The sequence below is a fragment of the Spinacia oleracea genome, chromosome 2 (genome assembly GCF_020520425.1).
Source record: "Spinacia oleracea cultivar Varoflay chromosome 2, BTI_SOV_V1, whole genome shotgun sequence".
NCBI classification, from domain to species: Eukaryota; Viridiplantae; Streptophyta; class Magnoliopsida; order Caryophyllales; family Amaranthaceae; genus Spinacia; species Spinacia oleracea.
Genome location: NC_079488.1, coordinates 108346097 through 108373653, shown reverse-complemented (window position 1 = coordinate 108373653; position 27557 = coordinate 108346097). Strand labels below are relative to the sequence as shown.

General features: G+C 35.1%; 2 protein-coding genes and 1 long non-coding RNA gene across 4 annotated transcripts; all 3 read right to left on the bottom strand.

Moving 5' to 3' along the window:
* Positions 1 to 251: 251 nt before the first annotated feature.
* LOC130468089 (uncharacterized) lies at positions 252 to 1165 on the bottom strand. Its single transcript, XR_008928497.1, has 2 exons — positions 955 to 1165; positions 252 to 799 (listed from the first exon to the last, which is right to left on the bottom strand). It is a non-coding gene; the product is annotated as an uncharacterized lncRNA (long non-coding RNA).
* A 1150-nt stretch (positions 1166 to 2315) lies between these two features.
* LOC110782154 (uncharacterized) lies at positions 2316 to 7070 on the bottom strand. Its single transcript, XM_021986267.2, has 4 exons — positions 6867 to 7070; positions 6420 to 6635; positions 3026 to 5742; positions 2316 to 2460 (listed from the first exon to the last, which is right to left on the bottom strand). The coding sequence occupies exons 3-4, from the start codon at positions 5706 to 5708 to the stop codon at positions 2453 to 2455; spliced, it is 2691 nt and encodes an 896-aa protein (XP_021841959.2). The 5' UTR covers positions 5709 to 5742; positions 6420 to 6635; positions 6867 to 7070; the 3' UTR covers positions 2316 to 2452.
* Positions 7071 to 8784: 1714 nt separating this feature from the next.
* LOC110782156 (myosin-1) lies at positions 8785 to 22785 on the bottom strand. Of its 2 annotated transcripts, XM_021986268.2 has the most exons (24): positions 22241 to 22785; positions 21477 to 22000; positions 19834 to 19935; positions 19607 to 19750; positions 19370 to 19520; positions 19228 to 19255; positions 18159 to 18324; positions 18005 to 18068; positions 17845 to 17858; positions 17681 to 17765; positions 16699 to 16799; positions 16463 to 16601; positions 15911 to 16029; positions 14530 to 14682; positions 14340 to 14429; positions 13895 to 13972; positions 13583 to 13741; positions 13091 to 13297; positions 12573 to 12778; positions 12335 to 12470; positions 10952 to 11081; positions 10576 to 10722; positions 10291 to 10358; positions 8785 to 9775 (listed from the first exon to the last, which is right to left on the bottom strand). In XM_021986268.2, the coding sequence occupies exons 2-24, from the start codon at positions 21858 to 21860 to the stop codon at positions 9110 to 9112; spliced, it is 3537 nt and encodes a 1178-aa protein (XP_021841960.1). In that variant the 5' UTR covers positions 21861 to 22000; positions 22241 to 22785; the 3' UTR covers positions 8785 to 9109. The 2 variants fall into 2 exon arrangements, with proteins under 2 accessions (XP_021841960.1, XP_056693720.1); XM_056837742.1 differs by having other exon boundaries at positions 21477 to 22785.
* Positions 22786 to 27557: the final 4772 nt, after the last annotated feature.

Genomic DNA, 27557 nt, shown 5'->3' with positions numbered 1-27557 from the left:
CAACTTTTTTTTCTTTTCAAAATCGTTGTCCAAGCCCGCTACTTAAACAGGCCCAGTGTTCTGAATTTAGCGGACCATCTCGTCCATGAAGAACTCTACTACGGAGTATATTGTAGACAATACTTAGACATGATTTATAACTATATAAAGTAGATATGTAAAGACCAGATTTATGAAAATGTAAAGAATACTTAGGAACATAAGCAGTTGTGTAAACGGAAGCTGTTATGCAATCTGTGTTGGGCAGAAGAAACAGCAATTCACCACCAGGATATTGTAATTCGCATTTATGCAAATACTACAACAGTTATATTACATTATTCGTATTTACTTCAAAAGTCAGCTTACACCTAATTACATAGAGTGTGTTAAATTGTTTTCCTTGCGTACAAAAGTAAAAATGTAATCCTACGGACTACCTTTAGTAAACTTGTACGTGATCAAAAGGTTGGATGTCTCCAAGCTTAGTGAAGTTATACATAGTCAAAAGATCGGTTGTGACTACTAAGCATTGAGATTTTACATCAAACCAACAATGGTAGTAAAGAAAGAAACACACAGTAGTGGTTATTTCAGAAGTTTAATTTTCAATATCTTGCTGGATAACTGTTCTTTGGTGCATTGATTTCATCATCTTCTTGTTTGAGGGGGATTGTTTCTGGAGCTTCTACTCCATGATTTTGTTGTAGCTTGTCCAAAGCTTTTATGATAATGTATTCATTTTCCTTTTTCTCTTTAGCAGCCGAGCAATTCCCCAGAGATACTATATCAATTCATCCTGTGTTTGCAGTAATTCATCCTGTGTTTGCAGTAATTTTAGTGTTAGAACATGTAAGCGTAAATAAAAGAGATGAATAAGCAAATTAGACATGGAAAACATAATTTCATTTTGAAAAATTACATTAAAAAATTAAACGGGAATAGAAAATGATCAATCTGTATGTTTAAGCCTACCTCCCCCATTGTAGCTTCAGGCAGCTGCTCAATAGAATATTTGTGTCCTGTCATGTACATAATAGACACACCAGGGATCTGCTCAACCAATTGTTTCAGTGTTCAAAGCAACAAGACAATCGATAAACATATTTTAAGACTTAAAATTCAAGATGATCACAATGATTAAAGTTTACTACTCCGTACACAGGATTAAGAAAAGAAAAATAGTTCAAACCTTTATAATCCTGCGCTTCAAATCACGATCACATGTAGCATTTATGCTGTTCAACAAAGTAAATTAATAATATGATAAGTATTTTATTAAACAGAGTTGCACATTTGAAAATGGATAAGAATGAAGCTTTAGGATACAGAGAGAAGAAAACAGGGATGATCTGTTATCTTTGTCAGTCCCCTGCACCAATTGCATACTTGCAGAGGTAAAATACGTTTTCAGTACGCTAACATCCAAACAAGAATACCACTATTTCAACTTCAGAGTTAGTAGAAATGTGTTGAGAAACTCTTGATTGTGGCTGCAATAATTACAGATTTAAAGTTACCATCTTTACCACAATGTAAGGGATCACCGTGCTATTCGATTTCTTTTTGAAGCAGCAAATTCTTTTATAATATTTTAGCCTCAACACATAATCCCATTCCAAGTCTCAAAGAAAGAACGGGTTATGTACCAGTAAAATTTAAGAAACATAGATAATTTGATTTTTAGTACACCAACAAACAGGATCTTCCACCAATGGCATTGGAGTCATAATTTAATATTCATTGCCATTTAAATGTTTCAACCTCAAATGAGCAGAATATACAAAAGTTACCTTTTCAAAAAGATTAAGACAAGCTTGGTCGTCTTCAAATTCAACTTTTGTCCAATCAATTCCACCCTGGATGTATTCCTGGACAAAAATAAAGATATTATCAGGTATATGTTCATAATTATAAATTATACGTCAAATCTATTCAGTAAACACTAATCGCACCACCATCATAGTCATCACTGACAGCTACAGGATGAAAAAATCAGCACCATTAGTAACTGGCGATGTAGGCATGGTATACACTATACAAACTTGGGCAGAAAAGAAGTAATGCCCGACCTTAATTTTTTCAAAGATGTTTCTACCACTCAGTATGATAGTCTGGAATGTTCGAACTTTCCTAACAAACTAACCTCCTGCTCCAATTTGAATAAATGACAATTGAAGTGCTGCTGCAGTCTCGCATTTGCATAATTGATGCAGAACTGCTCAAAGCTATTTCTCTGAAACATTAAAAGTACAATAAGAATATTGAAAATAGTTAAAGAAGTGAAATAGAAGGTGAAGAGAGAACAAAAGAACCCAGGAATTAAAATAACATACTTCAAATGAGTCGAAACCATAGATGTCGAGAATGCTGATGGATTTTCAGTACGCCTTTTCCTAGAGATTTGTTAATTTGTTCTACAAGCCAATCAAACAAGCACAAATAGATAGATTTCGCCAATGCATCACGATTATCAATTGTCTGAAAAAGAAAGTACACTAAGGTTAACCCAAGGTCATTTTACAAGCTCTGACAATAGTCATACTGCCTAGAAAATTTATCCAACCAAATCCAAAATGCAGCGACACAATTCATTGACTATCCATTATTAAAAAAAATAAGCAGTGATTATGATATCCTTCCTCCGATTTTTAACACTCGTAACGTTTGTGATTTCTACACTATTCACATATTATACTTTGATTAATGTTGGTGATTTATACGTAAATTAAAACATAGTCATGTGGGATCTTGTTAGATTCGTCTTAATATGTATTTTCAAAATATTACTTTTTATAATTTTTGCTTAAAGAGAATTAAAGATATTAGTGATCAAAGTTGTGCATTGACATGCGTGAAAGTGACAAACGTTGCGAGTAAAAATGAACGGAGGAAGTACAATAAGAAAATTAAGAACTTGTGATTATGATATAAAGGAAGACACAATCTAATGCTGGATGATCTCACGCATGCTTCCCACAAATGTATGTAAAATAACTAAGAAGCAAACCATCTGCAGAATGTCACAGAAACTGCAATCACTTACCAGGTCTTAGATGTGGCTGTTTTTCACGAAGTTGCATGTGAAGATTCTGATACGGCATAAAGCCATTTTGCCAGCGTGAACACTGTTTCTTTAATAAATTGAACACATGCGATTCCTCATCAGAGAACTTCTGAATCTTTTTGTCAGAATCAAATTTAAGTTCCATTGGGCAAAGACCAGCGAAGAAATCACCATCATCCTCAGCAAATTTAGAGACTACTGTATTATACCTTTCCCCTAGAACAGAACCCGCCTGCTCCCCCACTTCATCCAAAAATGCAGATGGCTTATACAAGAATAAAGGTCTTGGTTCTGAGAAGTCATCCAAGATCTCATCCCTGTCTTCCTTGAGTGAGACTGCATGTTCTTTGTCTTGTTTGTCACCAACATTCAGGATTCCCATTTCCTTGGTTAAACGCATAACATATTTGCATTGATGGGAAAATATGTCTTCAGGAGAGAATTCATTTACTTCACCCACGAAAGAATAGCCACGCCTTGAAATCTCATTAAGAACAACTAATGCCGGAAGAGGAAAAACAGGACCCAGAAAATCCTCACTGCATCGTACTTTGTTTGACCACTTATTAGTGCAGCGGGAAGGGTCTCTTAGAAAGAAAGGAGGTGACTGGTCTTGGTCAGGAATGGCTGGAAAATCTGGAGAAAATTTTTTATGTTCAACTTCAAGAACTTCATTATACTCAGGAAAAGCCACCTCTAAAATATTCATAGGTAACGAGGTCCACATTACTCTACTAACAATCTCGTACAGGTTTGTTGGCATGTCAACATCCCTGAAAACATCGGCAATTGAAAGGTGTGACATTGGGGGATCACAACCGAATGACTTCATTTTCTCACTCATGAATTTTTGGAAACGCTTATTATAGCGTTTCTTCACACCTGCAGTAGCTGGAATGTCCCTAAATTTTGTGAACAATAATTTGGCAAGATTATTATTCAAATGGTTATAAAGGTTCTCAAGTTTAATGTAGCGGAACCTCCTGGTAAATTTATAGGTCTCATCACCCATAGAGCATAGCAAAGAATCTTTGAGAGGAGTCACTTCACCATGCGCCGTTGCCACATTCCTCGCAATTTTCCATGACGCACAATATTGCTGGGATTCAAGCTTCCCAGTGGACATCAATCGGAGAAGTGTAAAACCCCCATGCTCTCCGGCTTTGGGAAATAAAGAACAAAGATCCCTGTTAAAAATGCAAAAACCAAGAACTGATTCCCTTTTCTGTTGCCATACGATCCAGTCAAGAAGATCATCCTTCGCAAACTCCTCCCTTAAAAGACAACTGCCACAATGGCAATTCTGACTAGCCAACAAGAACGGTGATGGAAGCTCCCATGCATAAAAGGAATTCGAAAATTTAGATATTTTACTAGAGAGAGATTTTGTAGTTGTAGGATGAGGACGCCCATAACAGAAAACACTGAAATCGTCGTTCCAAAACGATCCTAAGATAACAGCAGAGGCCCCTGCATTCTTATCATGCGGCATTGATCTCAGCTCAGATAGAGACAAAACAGTCATGTAACGTGGCTCGCGGAGATGGTGGGCCCACCTCAGCACCGGCATTAGTGGTTTGCGAATATCACATAAAAATAGCCATTGCTCAGAAGCTACGGTATAGAAGAAACCGTCACTTCCAGCCTTCGAAAACACAACAAACCTATCCTTTGCATGCAAGTCACTTTCTCCAAGCAAGTCAATCCTCAATAAACAGATCGTGTGACATTTACCAAATCTTAAATCAAGCACATAAATAGCTTTTGAATTTGCCACTACCAATATTCTAGGATGCCAACTAAATTCACAGCTGAACCACCCACTACTTGCTGACTCACCAAGTTCATCCCATGCAACACTGATTCTTTTCCCTCTAAACCTAGTTTCCAAACAAGAATCCATATCAAACAAAAATAATGCTCCACTTTCTAACAAGATCACACACTCTCCAGGCAAATGTGGGCTCCAACAAGCATAAGCCACCATGCTACTTGTGAATTTCTTACTGCCCATAAGAACCAAAGCAGGCTTCTTGGAATCTAAACAGTGCACACTAGTTCGAACACTGAACCAATTAGCAGCATACATATTACAAGCCAGTAAGAAACCAACACAAGCAGAACCACCCACATCAGGAAAAGAGCAATCAGTAAGAGAACAAGCTGTTAATTGAACAATCCGATGATCAAATTTTTGGGAAGTCAAAACTGAACCATCAGAACAAAAATCAACAACCAACTTGGAATCCCTTACAGATAAAACAAGAAATCCAACACGATCAAGATTGGACCCTGTTGGGAAGAAAATAAAAACCTGGTTGTTGGGGCAATAGAGGGGCTCAAGACGGTTGTGGGGGAGACTGTTGGAACTTGTACTATGCTCTTCAGAAGTAAAGGAGGCAGAGATAGCAGAGGCAGCAGTAGGAAGGACAGGGGAGTCATAGTAAGTGGAGGTTTTAAGAAATTTGGGTAAAGAGAGATGGGGGGGAGGAGGGAGGAAAGGAGGAGAGAGATCGGGAGAAGAGAAGAGAAGGGATAAGGACTCTGGGACGGGGTTGAAGAACAGTGGTCCCAATAAAGGAGGGTTTTGAGTAAGGAGGAGGGGAGGGGAATGAACCGAGGAAATCGGAAATAATGATTTCCATTCTTCCGAGTACTGCATTTTCTTCTGCTTCCTTTACTGTATTCAAATATTTCTGGCACATCAAAGACATTCGTGTACTTCAGTGAAGTGTGTAGTTGGCAGAAGTTGAAACTTGATACTAAACTTGGCATCACACATATCAATGTCCATGTTCTTGTTCTTGTTCTTGTTGAAAATATATAAGAATACTTTACACGTATTTCAGAATTCAGAAACTATAGGATCAAACATGAATGGTTTCAAAGTTTAATTTAAACAAATGATGACATCAGGGAATGTTCAACTCTACCATTAAAACAACAAGTAGTCCATCAGTAATATTAGTTCTAAAATACAATTAGATCATGTGACTAATTAATTGATTAGTGTTGGAAAGCTGTGGCATGTGAGCCCGCGGCTAATGATTGATAATTTACTTAAACATGTTCAGGAGCTCAAGGTCAGTTATCAAGCTATCCAGCCAACTATAAATGTAAGACAGTAACTAATTAATCTATTTAGACTGCATTTTCGATTTAATTATCAGTAACAGATTTTTAAACCAGGATTGAAGAACGATGAAATACTAATCTAACAACATCTCAACATCCAACAAAGTAAAAAAAAAAACCTATTTTAAATTCAATTTTACAAGGAATTAAGTAATGACTAACAGACTAAGTGAAGAACCCTAACTACTATTTTGAGAAACTGACTGTTTTAAATTCAATTTTAGAAGAAATTAAGTACCTGAATTCGAGAATCAATGGGTTTAGAGATGTTGAGTCGTTCTCCGTTCTACCGGAGCAGCGTTCTCCTTCAATCGGCGACGACGGCGAGCCTTCAATCTACTCGTCTGCTTGTCGTGGTTGGTAGTTTGTACACGAATGTGGAGGTTAGTGACCGACGGTGGTCGCCTACTTGCCTGGTGGTTCACTCCGGCGAGTCGGTTACAGAAGTTATGAACTGTGTATAGAATACATAGACATAAAAACAACATCAAAACAAAGCCACCGAAAAATTCAATAGAATTATATTCAACAACAAGATTTCAATATTTGAAACATCATATCAGGCAATAGAATGTATTGAAACACCTTTTGGCTCTATAATTACAAACAAAATCAACAAAAAAATCCTAAAAAATGGATACAAAATAGAAAAATAAAGAAAATGCATGAGGAAAAGAAGCTATACACTGTCGAACTAGCAGCGGCAGATAAAGAGAGGTGATCGGAATTCCTCCACTGGAAGAGGCGCCGCCGACTAGTGGTGGTGATGCAAATACAATATGGTCACTTTGTTGGAGGATTTTAAGAGGCGGGAAATTAAAACTCCGGAGGTGGGAGGAGGAGGCAGGAGCTAATTGGGGGTTTTGGAGAGAGTTGGGGTTTAATTATCGGTTTTTCATGAAATAGCGCGAGGTTTAACTTTATTTACCAAAAATACCCTTGTAGTTTTAGATTCATTGTGTATTTTTGAGGTTTTATTTTCTTGCATGACGTGACTATATTGTTAAGTGAGCGTAATTTTTTCACCATATGCCCCTCTATTATCTAAAATTTTCACCATATACCACTGTTAAACAACATTTAATTTTTTTTAAAAAAAACTAGTCGTTGGCCCATATTCCAACCATCCTCTCCTTTGTATAATGAAGCAACAACATTGCTTCCCACACATATATTTCTATGTTTGCCACACATTAACAAGTTTGGTAATCAAGAACCAGGAATTAATAAGGAGGGTCATGGTGTTTATGTGCACGCGTTTCAAAGCCAAATACCCCATTTTTTACAAGGTATTTTGTTGATCATTTAAAAAACTGTTAATCAACATCTAATTTTTTTTTAAAAAAAAAAACTAGTCGTTGGCCAATATTCCAACGCAATTTAGAAGGTGGACCATGGTGCACATAGAGCTACGTGCACCAAAAGAACACAGTATATAATTGAAAGAACATATGGTTACGAGAAAAGAACATGAGTATTTTTTTTATTTAGGTTTTAATAAATAGTAAAATAATAAATTATTTTTATAATAAAAAAAGTGAAATATTATATCGCATGTTTTTTTGCCGTAGTGTCGTGTTCTTTTACTTATGCACACATGTTCTTTTGGTGCACGTAGCTCTATGTGCACCACGGTCCATAGTCCACGAATTGTCTATCCATCCTCTCCTTTGTATAAAGAAGCAACCATAATAGTCCTTTTGTGTTTTAGCTGTGTAATTATTCTTTTATTTTTAGCAGTGTAAATAAATATTCAATATACATATATATATGATATATCCTTGATTTGTAAAGTCAATCATGGCCATTATTCGATTTCAAAATAAATTTATGTACGATCCGGATTTACTATTATATAATAGTTCATGAAAAATAGCCAATTCTTTGAATAGATCAAAAAAAAAAATTGAGCAAAAGAGTTACTAAAAGTAAAGACTATAAAATTATAAAATTAATATAAAGTTTTCAATTGAAAATTCTTACATGTTATAATATGAAACCGAAACCAAATTGCACTTATTTTTCTTAGTTTTTTTTTTTTTTTTTTTTGACAAGAAGAATAAACAAACCCAACACTTACGCCACCATCCCATGTTTTCTAGCTGCTATAGCTAGGTCAGGGGCAAGTGTAATATTGTTACGCGATACATTAACTATAGAACTTCTTTTTCATAGTTGAATTCAAGTATTCAAGGTATATGATTTTTCCATCTTGTTGTGTTGATTTTATGGTACCTGCATGTTCAAAAATATTGTACTAATCGGTTTTGTATTGTGTATACTCCGTATAATTTTTGTACTATTGAAGACGAGTTTGCCACTTTTCAATGACTACGTTTTGTAGGTAGACGGATTAATTATTTTTCCAATATTTTCTTTTTTTTGTTCATTTTCTGAATGTCACAACAAAAAAACAAAAAAAAAAATGTGGGAGGAAAATAGTGGCTAATATAGCTGCTAAAACATGCATCGCCTTCTTTTGTTAATACTTTCATACAATCTTCAGGTGTTTCAGCAAACTTCTACTTTGTTTTTGCGTCTTCTAATGTACTCGTAGTATATACAGCGAAAAACGAAAAAAAAACCTAGTTACGCTTTTCCCATAGAAAATATAGTCAGCTGAAACATTCAACTCACTTCTATTAATCCGTCAGGCTGAAGACGACAACACAAAAACCAGTGTCATAGCCTTTTGACTGTATTCAAGGTTTCCTTACAAAGAACAATTTCTGAAAGAGAAGTTAAAAAATAAAAAAATAAAACCGAAAAATGACACACATATACCCTTAAATTCTACACTTCATTTTTTTTCCTTTTTCTTTTTGTGCAGATCATATGCTGCACTGTAAACCAACTCAATTTCATTTCATAATTACAGAGGCAGGATCTATAAGTTTTGCCATGACAGTTAAATCACAAACTAAAACCCTAGCTTATCCTTGTGCTGTTCCTTCTAGTCCACCATTTCTTCTTTAACTTGTCACTCACTCTTTCTTCACTATCAAGTTTATGCAAAATGACTTTAGTTTCTCGCAATCTCGCTCCATAATCCTTCTTCCAAGATTCAAACATCTGTTTAAGCCTTCTCAGTTCTCTGTCAGGGTTCAGAGAAGCATCTACTTGACCCGATTTCACCTCCACCAAGAATTTAGCATCATCCCCAAATACTTGTTTTCTCTGATCAAACTCCTCTGTTAACCGACTAATCACACTCAAACTAGCACTCATTGGCCTAACCCCGTTACTTTCGTGACTTTTGAATGTTACGTTACCACCGCCAGTATCACCGCTATATTCACTTGCATTCACTGATGCATCAGAATTCCTGGCTGAATCATTATCATCAACTGCAAGGCTTTTCTTTGCAATAGAAAGACTTGATTGTAGTGATCTCATCTGTTTCTGCCAAACTTCTTCCATTGACTTCATTTTCAATTCGTACTCTGACCAACGGTTTTCATACTGACGCAGACGTTGATGAAGGATCTCATTCTCTTCTTCTTTTTCTCTAAGGGCTGCCTCGGACTTTAGGACCCGGCGCTGCAACTCTGCTAGGTAAGATGCCTTCACCAAGACTTCATCCGATTCATTGCCCTGTTTTGAGATGAGAAATGCATTTTATCAGTTATTTCAAGAATGGGTTAACTTCATCAAAACTATCGATATTGAGGATTGAGTTCATGCAAAACACACTAGCTAAATGGAAACCCAATCATTAAAATTAATGAAGTCTTGCCAAAGCTGTGACGCATTCTAAATAAAGAGGGGAGAACAGTAGGAAAATTAGGTGAGGTTAGCAAACTTAAGCCACACGTGAGCAGCACTTGCAAGTCAATGGCCGGAAAACCTCAGTCAATGCCGGAAAGTACCCTTTGGTTTTCTTTCGCAAAAAATATTACAATTAAGGTGTGAATTTTCAGAAAAAAAAATTAAAAAAAATATATTACCATTAAGGTGTGATTTTTCACAAAAAAAATTATAAAAGGTCCTTTCTCGCAAAATTTGGGTTATAATAATGAAGTCTTGCCAAAGCAAGAAAATTACTTGAGATAAAATTGGATCAATCAATTGAATGAACTTAAAGTTTTAGAAAGAAGAGCAAGCGTTACCATTTTGTCACCCAAATTAAGCAAGCCAATATTTCCAGAGCATTTTCTGACCAGCCAGCCACGAATAACTGCAATGATTCAAACCAAAAGGACATATAATTTTAATTGCATGTTTCATGAATAGCAGTTAACCAAAAAGATTAATCTTCATTTCCATTTCTTTAGTTAAGAAGAAAAGACAGAATGATAGTGGAATCACCAAAAAGATCGTATACAATGCATGGTCCAGTTATAGTAAAAAACAACAAAACTACAACAAGCTGAACCAATAAGATTTGAGATTACCTGATTGTATCACTGTCGATGCATTAGTAGCTTCCAAAAATTGTTTTCTCGTAAGCTGACCCTTTATCTGTTTCTGTATAGTTATGGCAGCTCTCTGTCTCCTAAGTAAGACTGCAAATTCCTTTCGGGTCTTCTCGCCACGAATAACTGCCAAGACCAATTGAATCATTCAATCATTTAAGTTCTTTTAAAGTGAGTATTTTCCTAATAATGTGTTCAACATTTCAAAGTATGGTCTTATCATCTCATTCTCATCTGTTTTCAAATAGCCTCGTGAACTAAAAATGTGAAGAAGTGATGAGTCGACATCTCAATGTCTCAAGTTTCATGGTAACACAGATAGATGACAATAAAGGCTGAGAAGGAGAAACATTACATGACTGAAGTGTGCAAATTCCTTTTCTAGTTTCTTTCACAAAGCACCGAGCTTTGTAACCTCTGAAGCAGCTTTGAACACGTAGAATGCCATGAAGTGTACGATTTCTTGTGTCCTCAAGCACACCAATCTGAGCATTAAATATACTTCCGTTAATGTTGGAAATATACCACATAACACGTAAAATTATAGTGAGGTAAATAATCCACAAATTTCCACAGTAGTATGTCCTTGTCAATGCTGAGCCTTCATTAACTAATTGTATGGTATGATAATAGCGTGATGGCATATTATAAGATAAGACAGTCTTACACCTAGTTATGTAAAAAGAGGCCAAAGATAAATGAGAACACCATTAATGAGCATCCTCCAAAATTCTCCATCGTGTCTCAAGCTGCACAGTATTTACAATGTGGCACAACCGCACAACGGGTTACATTTTAATTTTTATGATTTATAAAAACTTGACGAATGACCCTTATCTACATCGGGTTACTTTTTAGCTTTCTCTTCGGTGGTTTTTGAATATTTCCAAGAGCCTTTTTTAGCTATGAATAATAATCCCGTTGCTAATGCAGTGATGTGTATCTCAAATTAGTATTTCTGTGAGACGGCTAAGAGCAAGGCCTTGTTAAGGATGAAAGTATAGCAGTAAACATATAAGGTCTGTGAATTTAACGATTCATTGTAACCATCTGCCTATATTATCTACGGAGTAATAAAGTATACTATACCATTTAAAGACAAATCGCATATTATTATTTTATTATTATTGTTATTGTTATCTCATTTTAGCCTAAATGATTCAAGTCACTACTTCCAGGAAAAAGTAGAGCAAGGCCTTACCTTTAATAACTGAGTCTAAATTTCTCAGATAAGTCCGATTTATAACAAAAACTGAACTCAAACCAGAGCTTCAGGATTTTTCAGCTTTTAGGTGACACAGAACATAGCCTAAATAAAATTTATATGCCTCCATCCACTACACTCATGTTTCAGTAAAGGATGCCTCCCATTTTTTCTTTCAGAAGAACCCAATCACCTTTGTGAGATCTAAATGTTCATCTAAATTATTACTCGGTATTAGACACTTAGACAAATATTTAAAGCATCTAAACAAGAATACTTTGACAAATATAATTGGATGGAAGGAGTAACAATAATGGGTTTTTTTTTGGTGTTACCACCCGGTTCACCCTTAGGGCTAATCCGGATTCGGGGTGATTCTGGGTGGATAGGTTCCAGTCCCCTCCCAATTATTGTTGCGGGGGATCGAACACGCGGTCCGCCCTACCAAGTTCAGCCCCAATCACCACTGAACAATAATGGATATTATAGTTCAACTGAGAAAATGAACAAAAGCAAACAGAAGGGTAATCTTGCCTGTCCTGTACGGAAGAATAATTTTGTGTAACCAACTTGATACAAATCCGGTAGGATATTGAACTGATGAAGAATAGCAACTGAAACACTCAATGGATCTTGAGATGCAACGCTCTCCAGAAGAAGAAAACCATACCTAAATCAAAAGCAAAATGAAAGTTAACAATAATTTTGAAAACTATAAATGAACAAGATATCGGGAACTCCATGATAATTGGAAATCTCAAGAGATCCGCACCTTCTGGCAAACTTCTGGTGTGTCATTCTGGTAGGAAATCCTGACCTTGAAATTCTAACTACTTCAAGGACACCACAACATCTAAGTTGTTGCAGCACAAGTCCTTGTTCATATTTTCCAGGAGATTGCAAGTTGTTTGGCTTAATGCATCTAATGAAATGGGGTGTTGTGCTTTCCAGACGTTTCATTAGCTGAAATAGTTGACCCTGAATACACCATACATGCAAGTAGAATAATTTAGTAGTTGAAAAGGAACTTATACTAGCAGCTGTTTACACAAAAAGAACCAGGTTTGAGATGAGATGTAAGAATTGAGCATGGTTTGAGATTAAATTACACAAGAACTTCAAGTTCAATCTCATAAACAACCAGGTAAGTTAGATAACCTTCTTTGTCAACAAAGATCAAGGAGCAAGCAAATTAATGCTTGAATTAAAACTAAATTTGATAATGCAACTAGATTTTACTAACTTTCCCACCAATATATTGAATTTACAGAAAAGTGAAAAGGCATTTACCTTAAACTTTGTTGCGACACTCAACTTTTGTGAATCAGCTCCCCCTGACTTGAACAAGGGACCAACAACAGGCTTTTCTGACTGTACAAGCATGCTTGATGCGAACTTTTGGGGAAGGGAACTCTTACAAGAAGACAAAAGTTGAACAGAGTCCATGTGCATCAAATCTCTGTTCTTCTCCAAAAACCCTGTTGTATCGTATGAAACCTGCAATGAATAGTGATGTCACACCAACGGAAGATATCAGCAGAAAGTTCATAAGTTGCAACCTTATATGCCTCCCATCTATTCTTCAGAAAATTAAAGATTTTGTCCACCGCAAAATAATGAGAGAAATGAGATGATTTTATCACAAATTAGCTTATCCAAAACATGAATAACAAAAGTGTAACTATGATAAAAGCACCACTTTTCAACATTCAGCATCTCCAACATACTTGCCAATTTGTAAAAGAAAGTGCATGAAACTAAAAGGATAATATTGTTCATTACCTCTCCTGCATAATGAGACACAGCAAAAGCTTTCTCACGCTCCCCTTTGAAACACGGGTTGGACTTCAGGTGTTGCTTAAGCTTGTTAGCAAAAGTTAGGTCTGTTCCATTTGGAAAGGTGGACTCCTCATCAAGCAGAGACAACAGACCAAGGGGTTTCTGCAAAAAAAAAAAGGAACGGGTCATGTACCAGTAAAATTTAAGAAACATAGATAATTTGATTTTTAGTACACCAACAAACAGGATCTTCCACCAATAGCATTGGAGTCATAATTTCATATTCATTGCCATTTAAATGTTTACAAAACTTACCTTTTCAAAAAGATTAAGACAAGCTTGGTTGTCTTCAAATTCAACTTTTGTCCAATCAATTCCATCCTGGATGTATTCCTGGACAAAAATCAAGATATTATCAGGTTTATGCTCATAATCATATTCGTTCATAGAACGCTTTTTTAGTCAACTTATACAAATTATGCGTCAAATCTATTCTCAGTAAACACATAATTGCACCACCCTCATAGTCATCACTGACAGCTACAGGATGATTGGTATACAGATATCAAAGCAAACTAACATCACCAACTCATATCCCCATGTTTGAAAAGAAAAAAAAACAGCACCGTTAGTTACTGGCGATGTGGGCATGGTATACACACTTGGGCAGAAAAGAAGTAATGCCCGACCTTAAATTTTTCAAAGATGTTTCTACTCAGTATGATAGTCTGGAATGTTCGAACTTTTCTAACAAACTAACCTCCTGCTCTAGTTTGAATAAATGACGATTGAAGTGCTGCTGCAGTCTCTCATTTGCATAATTGATGCAGAACTGCTCAAAGCTATTTCTCTGAAACAGAAATGCACAATAAGAATAATGAAAATAGTTAAAGAAGTGAAATAGAAGGTGAAGAGAGAACGAAAGAAATCCACGAATGAAAATAACATACTTCAAATGATTCAAAACCATAGATGTCGAGAATGCTGATGGATTTTCCAGTACGCCTTTTGCCCACACCTAGAGATTTGTTAATTTGTTCTACAAGCCAATCAAACAAGCACGAATAAATAGATTTCGCCAATGCATCACGAGTATCAATTGCCTGAAAAAGAAAGTACATTAAGGTTAACTCAAGGTCATTTTACAAGCTCTGACAATAGTCATACTGCTTAGAAAATTTATCCAACCAAATCTAAAATGCAGGATGACACAATTCATGGACTATCCAACAGGATCATAAGGGTCAGATAAAACATGAGAAGAAGCCTAGTCCCTCATATAATCCGTCTAAACTATTCAGCTAAAGTTTAAAGAAGTTTAATCTCGTGTTTATATTTCATCACAGAGTCCTCCTTTTTGCCTGGTTCTTCCATTATCTAGTCGTGTCTGAAACTCCAAATCAAAGGCGGTAACTAATTGGTTTCAAGACATTCTAACGAGAAAACAGATACATGCAAAGATGAAACAGATGAAAGGAATCTGATTAAGTGTCGATGTGAGCCTGAAAAGATCCATAAGCTTTTCAACAATGAATTGCAAAGATTTGGGTAAGTTCTTGAAGACATTGATTTGCTATTAATGTCAAAATTGATCAGTCAAGAATCACTCATCAGATTCCTCAAAACATTTAACCTATAACCAGTCAGATTATAATGACTATCTCCAACCATTTAATCATACAATCAATGTCCCAACTCCCAAATATTTGCATGGTTTCAGAAATTACACCGGAGAACGTTTTTTTTATCTTCAATCCATTAGATCACACAATTAAACCTTATACTTCGATGATGGGAAAGGGAGAAAGAGGGGGGAAATCACAGGAAGGACAAAGAGCACACATCGCCCTAAAAGGAAAAATAACTAGGGAGGTCAAAGCTCAAAGTATTGACTCTTTGGCCGGATATCATCCATAAGTTGTGTTTTTAAATAATAATGTTTTATAAGGTACTTTTTGACAAAAAATTATAAAAGGTACTATCCCTCACAAAAGTTATGTTTTAAAATGTCTTTATCACAAATTTGCCTCATAGGAAAGAAATACATAAACGAGATAACATAAATGTGTATGTTAAATTTGGTGTTCTTTAGATTCAGACTATGACCGGGTAAATAAAAAATAGCTCAAAAAACCTTATGCACTTATTATCTTTTCTGAAGTAGTATACATTCTTGGTGTGTTGGATCAAGGATCTAACAGAAACTACTTTACTCTTAATGTAGGGGTTAGACCGTATGCATCCAATTCCAAATCCCATACCTCGCCTCAGCAGGAGCCTAAGATTCATTAGGTGGTGTTGGTAATGTTTAAAAGAAAGAGAATCATTTACCTGAGAAAGCTTTAGCTTCTGAACAATTATGTCATTTCTAACTTTCATTTTTCTGGTAGACAAAGCAAGCTGTAACTCCTTGACTTCGCAACCAATCAATTTTGCAACTGTAAGAAGAGCTGAAAACGGAAAGATAACATAAGAGGAAATAAAATCACAAACAAATAAGATTCTTAAAAATTAATAAAAACAATTTCTTCCTAACAAAAAAAAAATTAAACAATTATTTTCAGAGGTGGAGAAGAGAAAAAAAAACTTATTTCGTATGGATTTAAAACAGGTGCTTGCCAAATAAGAAAAAACCCTCTGCATAGTTGTTTTCTTTTCATTTCTTTACTTTTTTATCCTTCAACGTTAACTTCTGTAATGGTGTCGAATTGTGGATTGGCCAATAGTGGATATTATTAGTAAATGTATTACTATAATGCAGGGAAAACATGAATGGACTGCATACAAATGCCCCGATATACAAGCTCGTGTTCATACTTTCAGTTAACAGAGTTACAGATAACACAAGCTATGTTTGACTTTGACATCCCAGAACAAACCTACCTTCATCAGCCACGGGTTCTACGTGGTTTTCGTTTTCAATGACCGTAAAAGAGACATTCCCTAGCCACAAGACCGCAGCAAGCATTGCGAATGCACTCTCTTGATCATCCTTTGTGACATGAACTACATCCAAAGCTTCCTGAAATGATGCACGTAAACAACAAGAGCAAAGTCCAAGTGCCTATAAACATAAACCAATCTGAAAATTATTTTTAAACAAAGGGAAAAAAAATTACCATAACATTACGAAATTGTTCAGCATCATCAACACCAGTAATGGTGTAATTGCTCTGCCTCAGGTATTTGTAGTCCCCAACACTCTTCAAATTCAATTTCTCTGTGTCAAGAAGAAAAGGATGGTATATATCATAAGTATAACAAAACGTTCATAAGAACAGAAAATGGTCATAAGTAATGAAATTTATAGAGAAAACAGTGATAACTCGGTTTTTTTTTTTCATGCGGCCAAATAGCAATGAGGTAAGTTGCCACTCAGAGTACCATAATGTTGGATACACACTAAGGGGCTAAATCTTTGGGAAGACCAATAAAATAGTTGAGGTCCCAAAGTGAAGGGTGCATACTTGAATGTTGCATTTAATCGAACATATAAGTAACAGATAGAAGCTAATCATGTTACACTAAATCCTCAGAAGTACCAATAACTGCACAATTCTTTTTATATTCAACTAAAATTCAAGTTTTTGAAAAATTCAGTTAACAAGCCCATTGGACCAGATTGCAACTCCTAAAACTGACACCTGTGATATGTTCAAGATCCTAGGATGGATTAGTAATAAAAGCAGAAGACGAGGTAACAATCTTCATCTGAAGGATTGTGTTTGTAATGGAACACTAATTATATCCGGAGAACAAGAGATCAAACATTATTGAGGAGAAATTTGGCAGACAGTAACCTACTATTCGGGCTTTGACCAGTGATCATGGTATGCCTCACCACACCAAACTGGGTTCACCAATATAAATAACATATTCACTTCTTTTCTTCTCCAACTACTCTTTGGAGCAGGAAACTCGTCGCCTCTATCAAAAAAAATTCTATGCTAATGTATTAAAAACTATAACACTCCACACATAAGTGCTTAAGAAGTAAAGATCCGTAGAAGCTGTAAACAATAAACAGCTGAGACAGATCAAAGAGAAGGGAAATCATAAAAGAACAAGGGAATAATGTAAGGACAACAAGAGCATACGTACCTCTAAGAGCAGCTGGAGCTCCAGCACAAAGTTGATAAAATATATGGTACGAACGTTCACCTTCAGCGCATTGCACCACTCTAGACTGTTCATAAATCAAATCACATCAGAAACCATGATATCTGAGCAAACCAACGCAGGAATAAAGCAGAAGATGAGCTAACCTTTTCAAGTAGGACTGCATCCTCAAAATAAATTAGGAAACCGACAGCAAAGAACGAAAGAGAAAAAAGAAAGAAATTAGTTGTCTCTAATTATGTTGATCTTAAACATTATTAAGATTAAATAAACAAAACAACTACAGATTCAAGGAGCGAAATTTACATGTTTGGATCTTCGCCCCAGATATTTTCCCAGTCTCGCTGAAGAGGATCTCAATCAGCTTTCCCTGGTGCAAGTTAATTAACGTCAACATTGCATGCTCTCAATGCCTCGCTTTCAGAAATTTTGAAGCCACACAATTAATGAAATGACTTACAAATCGACTTGAGTTGTCATTTCTTAAGGTCTTAGCATTTCCAAAAGCTTCCAAGATGGGATTAGTTTTTAATATTTCGTACTCTATTCCACTACCACCTCCCAATGCAGCCAAATACTGCATCGCTATCTTTGCTGTTTCTGTTTTTCCTGCTCCACTCTCCCCACTGCATAAACATGTGATGAGATTCAGCAGGAATAAGTTGAGTATTCATATCCCAAAAAAAATGGTCATCTTCCTTCATTAAAATTTTGTATTCCGTTGTTAATTGTGACTGAAAAAGGATCCAACTCTGTTGAACTACTCATATACTCAAGAAGAAGACAGACAAAGACTTTTACAAGCTGCTTGTGAAAACACCAAGTACATAGTCAAACAACTTTAAGCATACTACTCCCTCAATTCTGGCAAAAGTGTCATAGTTGACTTCAGGCAAGTTGTAAAAAGTATAAGTCAGATAAAGGGACTGTAAAAATGATAAGATGTAACTTGCATTTAAAAAAGAAAGAGGAAAGCAATATTCATTAATAAAAGAAGTAGCGATTTAAACCAAAAGAAAAAAAAAATCGATAACTTGGGCAGGATAGGAGTCCTGTGTTAATTACCACATGCAAAACAATTCAGAACCAGTTTAATGAAGCTGGCCAATATTTGAAAATGCTGGGAAATTTGCTTATATCATACGAAGTATATAACTTGCATGAAAAAACTAAAATCATGGATGAAAACATAATTTGTCAGTTATGTGTAACAGAATTTGTCGTGATGTAGTGTAGTGTGTCAAATCTGTGATGCTACGAGCAAAGAGAAAATGAAAATAAATAGTGCTAGAGCAAAAGGCCAAACAGAAATCGGAAACAAGCAAACAACTATGAAAAGGAATATCAGATCAATGTTTTAGCCCCCACTAAACCATCCATTGACCTGCTTGCCAACAGATAGAAATTTTCACATGCATCAGGAACATAGACCTCCAGAATACACAAATATTACATAAATGAGGACGAAGAAGAAACTAGTCTCAGCACATACAAGTTCTAAGAACATACAAATAGACGATAACACCCACCTTATGATAATTGACTGATTCACTTCATCTGTCAACCAGGAGAAAATAAAGATTGTAAGAGAGAAATATAACGAGAACAAACATTTTTTAATTTACATGTCTTACACTTAATTAAGGAAGGAAAAGGGACAAAGGGAATCACCTCGTTTCATTTCTCGAAGGGCAGTGTCTGCAATCGCATACACATGCGGATTCTGAATGGATTTACGCTGATATGCTTCAATAGATTCATTTCCATACAATTGAACTTTTTTGAATGGATTGATGGCAACTAACACAGGACCAGCTTTCGTCTAAATATACAATGAAATAATGGTTGTGAGGAAAAAGAATAAGCAAACTAATTCTTTGCAAACAACCAAAAAAGAAAAGCACCTACATAAATCATATCTCTGTCATATCTGTATTGAAGATTGTAGAGAACTGTTGGTTCACTCAGATAACTTAGTTGCATAAGATCATCAACGCCATCAAGGATATCAGGGTTTGCTGGTAACAAGCAATCATTTTGCACCTTTAAAACCTAAAGATGGAGGCCAGAAAGAGTATCAATCTACTTGAAAGAAGTACTTTCCAAAGAAATTTCGTTTTCTAATTATCAATTACCTTTCCCTCTGGTAGAGAAATGATACTTTCTGTCCCTGAAGCAGATATGATCTTCCCAAGCTCCCAGTTCCCATCAGGGAGTTGGTACCAAGCCTGAACATTCTGAAAGAACAAAGTTTACAGTGAGAACAGGAAAACCTTAGCGTATGGATTCCACCACCAAAATCCTGTGTTATTATTTAAGTTCCAGCTAGAATTGGTAAGTTATTTCTTCTCACAAAATAATATATGCACCTGTGATGACCAGACTAGACGTAATAATTAGAACAACAAATTTTCTTGTTCATGAAAATAATCCATCAGCTATATGTCTCGCAACTGAGTTCATCAAAAGTGGCAATGTCTTTACAAAGTAAAAACTATTTTCAGAGGGTCTATTGAAATAACTAATCGTGATTGTTAAAATATTAAAATCTTCTCGAAGAATAACTGTAAACAAATTGGTACTGAAGAAATCGTATCATCCAAAAGATATAATGCTGCTAATGTCAGAAAGACTCCAATACAGACCAAACAATACATTAGTTAGGAAACAATAAGTATGCAACAAGCACTCCACCAACCTACCAAGTGTAAGAAATAAGAAAATCCAAAGAAAAGTTTTACCCAGGTGGCTCGACGTTTATAATAATCAGAGAGCTTGCTATAACAAAACGTATACAGAAAATCAGAGATGTGGTGAGTTAACTGGGTAACTCGAACCAATTGACTGAATTTGGTTTTTAAATGACAAATCTTCAAGCACAAGTCATCACTATTTAATTCATGGCCAAATTTCCGTTCATCTGAAGAAGTTTTCCTTTCATAATATGAAGTTAAATGAAATTATGGATCTGCACTCCTACCTGAAATTGAAACTTTCAGAGAAAATTGAATATTTCTTGTGAAAAGAAATGTGTTGGTTATCTAAATATGTTTCCCACTATTTGCATTAGACGCTGCAGGTTTTATATTGATTCCTTAAAGTTGGAAAATCTCAATAAGTGATTCCCAATCCATCTATCACTTTGTCCAAAACCAAAAGTGATTCCAAATCCATCATTATGGGAGGTCATTTGTCAAAAGATGATGTCCACGGTAGCGAGAATTGTCTGAGAAGTTTCCTCGGGGACCTGAAAATCCTATTTGAAGCAGGTGACTCCAGTCCAAACATGACGCCATCTGTGGGATATAAGGCGGAGGTGGCAGCGGCAAAATTGATTGGGGGAAAAAAGAGGATGACGGTGAGAATGGCTTCTAGAAGTGATCAAGTGAACTCAACCGTCATAACCTAAACTAGTTTTGTACAACTAAATCTCGACTAAGGAAATACAACAAAGTGGATTCTCCATTCAAAGCCAAGGAAGCCATGCTACAATCGTCCTAGACTCATAGGTGACACGGAAAGCAGGGTACTGCAACAATGAAATGGATTATAAGCATCCTGATCATAAGTTGAAAATGCCATCACAAACTCCAAAGACCAAGCAAAGCATTCTAGTACATGCGACAAACAAAATAAAAGACTAGATAACCTGAATTCAAAGCTAAGCTTCAAGTTATCAGTAACAACTAAAGTTGATGCAGGAAACTCAAGAACAACAATCTCTAATTCTCTATGCATGAATCATAAAAGTGAGGCTAGAAAGGAGCAGGCAATATACCTTCTTCTTTGCATAAGAAACAGTGTCATTCCATTTTGACTCGGCAATAGATGGGGCGGAAGGCGAGGGCGAAGAACCAATTTCAGAATCTTCATCCAACACAGGAACAGCCCTCTCCCCGTAAGGTGAATCATCAATAACCTGATCCCCTTGTCCAGCAACATATTCAACCCCTTCTAAGTTGCCATTGCCAGAAACACCTCCATTTGAGTGCCCAACCTTTTCAGATGATTGAGAAGCTGATGATGATGATGACTCCATCAACCTAATTTCAGCAGGCAATGATTTTATAGAGTTGAAAGAAGGCTGTACCCGACCCTTGGGTGCCTTCTTACCTGATGAATTCCTCGATCCTGATGATGAATGAGTCCCGGCAGGTGCCATATGCTAAAAGATCAATGATTCCTCAAAAAGAGTTTGCTTTTTTCAGTAAAAGGGACTATCAAACTTTATCAGAAGGACCCACTTTGATCACTTATCTGGTGAGCACAATAAGGGACCTTCTTCAACCTTTCAGTAGTCTCCTTTAATCAAACCCCACAATTTTGTACCCAAAATTAATATCTACGGAAAATAGAATTGCATATAGTTTAATCCCAATTTGACCCACTTTTATATTCTATACAACTACTTGTCGCGCCAAGATCAGATGCAGACACAAGCAATATTATACTCCACTATTCTCAAATACCCAGAAAAAATCTTACAATTCCCAAAAAAAAAATGGATAAACACTTGAATCAAAAAAATGATTACAAACTTACAAAATTGGAGTCTTGGCTATGGCTTTGATCAAATACCCACCACAAATTAACCCCTTTTTGGAGAAAATTAGGTCTAAATCTCTTGAAACAGATCTCAGACTTCACAATCTGACAGTTTAAAACGAAAACCTGAGTTTTCCCAGCAACAATTACAGCTATTTGCTTCAAAAATCACCCATAAAATCAGGATAATTCTTATACCCAGAAACAAAATTCCAACAAAAAACAAACAACAGTGAAAATTATGTGTAGATCGTTGAAAATGTAGCTTGAGAAATTGGGTGAAACTTGGAAGAATTAGTAAAAAAATGGAGGGAAGAGTAGAGTTGAGGAAATCCAAGGCGTGTGAGAGTGAGCAGTTTGTTTCAGTTTCTCTCTCCTATTTTCTACTACTGTGGGAATGGAATGCAGATGAATTTCAAATGGGAAGTTGGTTTGAAAAAAAAGTAAAGAAATTTAGTGTATTTTTCTGGTTTACGTTTCAAATCTGGAGATTCTGAGGTGCGTGTAATTATGCCGGCACCTAAATCAAAAATTCAAATTGTTTCTGTACGAGACTGGAGGTTATTTCTTCGTAGATGCCCTTTTGTTTCTTTCCTCAAATAAAAAACAAATATTAATTACAATGACGAGTAGAAAGTGAATCACAAATTCACAGTTCAATAAATGTTGAATATTTCGGTCTATAAAATGGTGAAAATAAGAATATAATCTCCACGTAAGTAATTACTTGTACGATTGATTTACTTATGTACTGAGCATTATATTTGACAACACGTACTTTTATCGTATTCTTATTTCATATTGGAAAACTCTAAAAGTTGCGCCTATGTAAAATTTGAGATGACAAATGTAGTTTTAGCCGAGTTTAATTTCTCGACCATGGTGAAATATACGAGCTTAATTGAGTCAAGTCATATTCCGTGTTTGGCTCATGATCTTATGTAGACACTTACACAGTTAACAGTACCACATAAGGATCTTCTTCATTAAAAAATTGTTAGACATAGTTTTAACACCATTTGTTTGCCACAATGATTCTTAATAATAATCATGAATTTTTAAGTACTTTGAAAAGGAAAGTCTATCACAATGATAGTACATAGTATCTATTTATAGGTCACCTAGTTATGAAAAAAAAAATATTAGAAAGACAAGATAAGTTCAAATCACTCCATGCCCTAACTAAAAATATTAACACTATCAATCTCAATAATATGTAGCAAAAAAATGAGTGATGGATAAAGGTCTTACATAGTACTCTGATAGGATAAATGAGTTATTAATTATATTTGTAAAGGCTAAACTATTAAAAATAGAATAAGTAAAAGTTCACAGTAGAAACATTATAACATTATAATAAATGATTAATATATATGTATTATTTTGTCATAAATTTTCATTTTTTATAAGGTGACGGTTAAAGGTTTCAGATAAATTTACAAATTTCGTGAAATAGCCTTTTTATCCAAAATAAATTTATCACCTTTCAATCCCTAAAATTTGAACAATGAGCATCACTCAAAATAAACAATCATGCACCACAACATAGTGGTGCTTCTAGCTCCCCTCACCCCCTCTTTTTTTTTTTGTGGGATGGAAAATATACAAGTCCAAAGTATATGGCTCTATCTATAATTTAAGAATAACAAAAAGAAAAAGACATGAAATTAATATGTGGGTGGCTTTTATTGGTAAATCGTGGTCTAAATTGGAGGACAATTTGGGGTTGAATGGTGTGTGGAAAGTCCACCTATGAAGCAACATTTGTTTGACAAGTTCTATTTAATAGAGAACAAGCCAATCAATTTAATGCCTCTAAAACATTTCAGTTGATGGTGATATCTCAACACTTCTTTGTTCCTACTAAGTATTTATTTAATTAATTGACAAATGACTTTTCAATATTTATAAAATGAATAAGAGCATCTAATTATGCACTAAAGTTTGAGCAGAATATATAGTCAATATATTCAAATATATGTGGTGTAAGGTCGTATTGGATAAATATATTTGACTGAAACTAATTTATCTGAACTTATAAATTGTTTCGAAAAAATTTATTTAGCTGAATGTATATTAATATATTTAAAATTATCTAAACTTATTTTTGGTGAAATAAGCAAAACAAGTGAAATACTCCGTAAATTGAAACAAACAAACCTTTAATAAATTAATAGTGTTTGGCAAAATATTGATTGATTGTAACTTTAGTTTGTAAAGTAATGTTTCACAAAGCTAACAAAACTATCAAGATTAACTTTAACGTACCCTTTTAATATTTACGGAGTATTTTACTATTTCGGTTGTTAATTAATTTGTGTGTGAACCCTTTATCAAACAACTAATATGATAAGAACAGAGTATCACTAAGAACTACTAAAATCAATTGCATGTTGGTTCAGTGGTGATTGAGGCTGAACTTGGTAGGGATGACCCGTGTTCGATCCCACACAACAACAATTGGGAGGGGATTGGAACCTATCCACTCAGAACTCGCCCCGAATCCGGATTAGCCCTAAGAGTGAACCGGATAGTACACCAAAAAAAAACTAAGAACTACTACTCCGTAGTTCACATTTAACATTTACTCGCGTAAATATTAAAAACACTAGTTGTTAAGGCAACTAATTTAGAAGAACACGTCTAATGTGTGTTCATTTAGGGATGTCAACAAGTCGAGCCTAGCCAAGCAGAGTATTTGGTTGTTCGAGCTACGCTTGATAAGAAATTTCCGAGCTCGAGCTCAAGCCGAGCTTAAACGAGCTTTCATTTTCGTGTTCGAACTTGGCTCGTTAAAAATTTTCATTGGTCGAGCTTAGCTCACGATTAGCTCGTTTAAATTCAAGCTCGAGACGAGCCGAGCTATTTCAATATAAACGATCTTTCACAAACGAGCCTTGATAAACGAGCAACAACGAATTTAAACGAACATATAAACGTAATATTATTTTCAAAATTTAAAAAATAACCAATTCAAATATTCTTTTGCTTAGTATACTTACTATTGCTATTTTGTGATCCCATAAAAAAAAATCTAAAAATCAAAGGCTAACAAAATAGTTGCAACTTAGTTCTAACTTAAATTTCTAGCTTGAACGAGCTTATAAACAAAACGGACGAGCTTATAAACGAACATGAACGAACTGTTTGCGAGCCTAAACAAGCCGAACACCAAGTTGTCCGAGCTATTATCATTTATTAAACGAGCTTCAAAATTATGTTCGAACTCGCTTATTTATTAATGAACGAGATTTGACCGAGCTTGTTCACGAGTTGTTCATGAACGTATCAGCTCATTGACATCCCTATGTGCATTTATCACATTTTAAGAGAGAGTTGAATAATCAGGATAGTAATATAGATGCCGGTTAGCTTAATTAATTAATTTATTTTGGGTGTTAGCACCCGGTTCACCCTTAGGGTTAATCCGGATTCGGGAAGAGTTCTTGGTGGATAGGTTTCAGTCCCCTCTCAATTGTTGTTGCGGGGATCGAACATGGGATCCTCCCTACCAAGTTCATGCCTAATCACCACTGAACTCATATACAATTGATGATTAGCTTAATTAATGATGATTGATGAGCGGTCACCATGCATTTTGATCTCATATTGTGCACATACTCCTCCGTATGACTTATGAGAAGTGTTTATCAACTTTATTTAAAAAATCTAGCATTAGATAAAATATCGAAGCTAGGATGATTTACAATGAAGATTTGAATAAATTACTTAATTAATCACAGCCGGCAAACATGCAGGACAAATATGCTTTGGTGTCAGTATTAATTACTTTTAATTAATTATCAAACATACGTTTCGATTTATACATTTATTATTATTATTTTATTTCAACAAATATCCTGCATATTACATTTATATTAATAATAATAATAATGAGTAACGTTGTTGTTTCCTTTTCAAGTTATAGATTTATGATTCATGATTGTATTTGTGGCCAAATCACATAAAATTGCATCTTCAACCTTTTTCAAATTTCGACATGTGATGTGGGGTTTTATGCCCATGACTACACTAAACTTAAAGAAACTACTACTAACCTTTTTTATCAAACTTTTCCAACATTTATAATGTATTGTCATACCAAAAAAAATTGCAACCTTTTACAAATTCATTCATATATACTTTATTGTTGGAAAACACATCTTATAAAAGAACTACAATGTCATTTATATTGCTCAATCTATATACAATGATATGTTATTATATAACAATAGATCTTGCACGTATTAGACGTTTATTATACATCGTAATAATATTTACCTAACTTTTAGTAACTTTAAACATGTTTTGATTAACTTTTATTTTTTAAAGGGTTGTTGGGTTATTTTTATACAATATTTGAAGGGAAATTCTATAAAATAGATAACTTTTACATTATACTCCCTCCGTATTTATTTAAGAGATACACTTGGTCGGGCACTGGTATTAAGAAAAATAATTGAATGAAATAAAGTAATAAAACAAGTGGGGTTGAGTAAATATTTTATAAGTAAAACAAGTAGGGACCATGTCATTTTAGGGGATGAGACCATGAGGGTGGGGATGGGATGTAGATAGATTATTTAATTAGATGGTGGGGTTGATAAGTTACTAAAAATGACAAGTGTATCTTTTAAATAATTACGGGGGAAAAGACAAGTGTATCTCTTAAATAAATACAGAGGGAGTACCGTGTAACTTTTAAACAGTTTGACTCAACATTTACTGCGATTTATAATATTTTATTATACACCACCTTTAAATAAGAATTTTTGATTGCACAATCACTATTTTTCTATCGCCATACCGTTCTCGTTTACTCGTTATGTGTGTTTGTATTTGCTTCAAATTCGCGGAATTAATAACGAGACCGTTCGATAGGCAAGTTCATGTGTTATATGAAAGTGGCATGGTTCATCAAAAATTCTTTGGTTCGGTTATAGCCCGAACATAATGCTTGATAAAGATGTTGGCCATGTTGCGAAGCATTTGTGTTGAGTAACAAGATGTTGCCTCACTACTTGTTAAGGGTTTAGCAGAGTTGAAAATTTATTAGGTGTATTCGGATGTACCGTGCACATAAGGGTATTTTTATGTCCATTGATACCCCTACCACATTTTCTCCTCATGACGTAAGGAAAAAATATGAGAAGATGCATTGTGCATCCGGGTGCATGTAATATGCTCTATAGCAGAGCAAGGATTCATGCTCTAACATCGTGGTGAGTTGTGAAAAGGGAACTGGGTTCGATTCTCGTTACACCTACTTTGGGAGGATTTCCCTTATACCTCCATCCCAAATTTGGTATTCGAA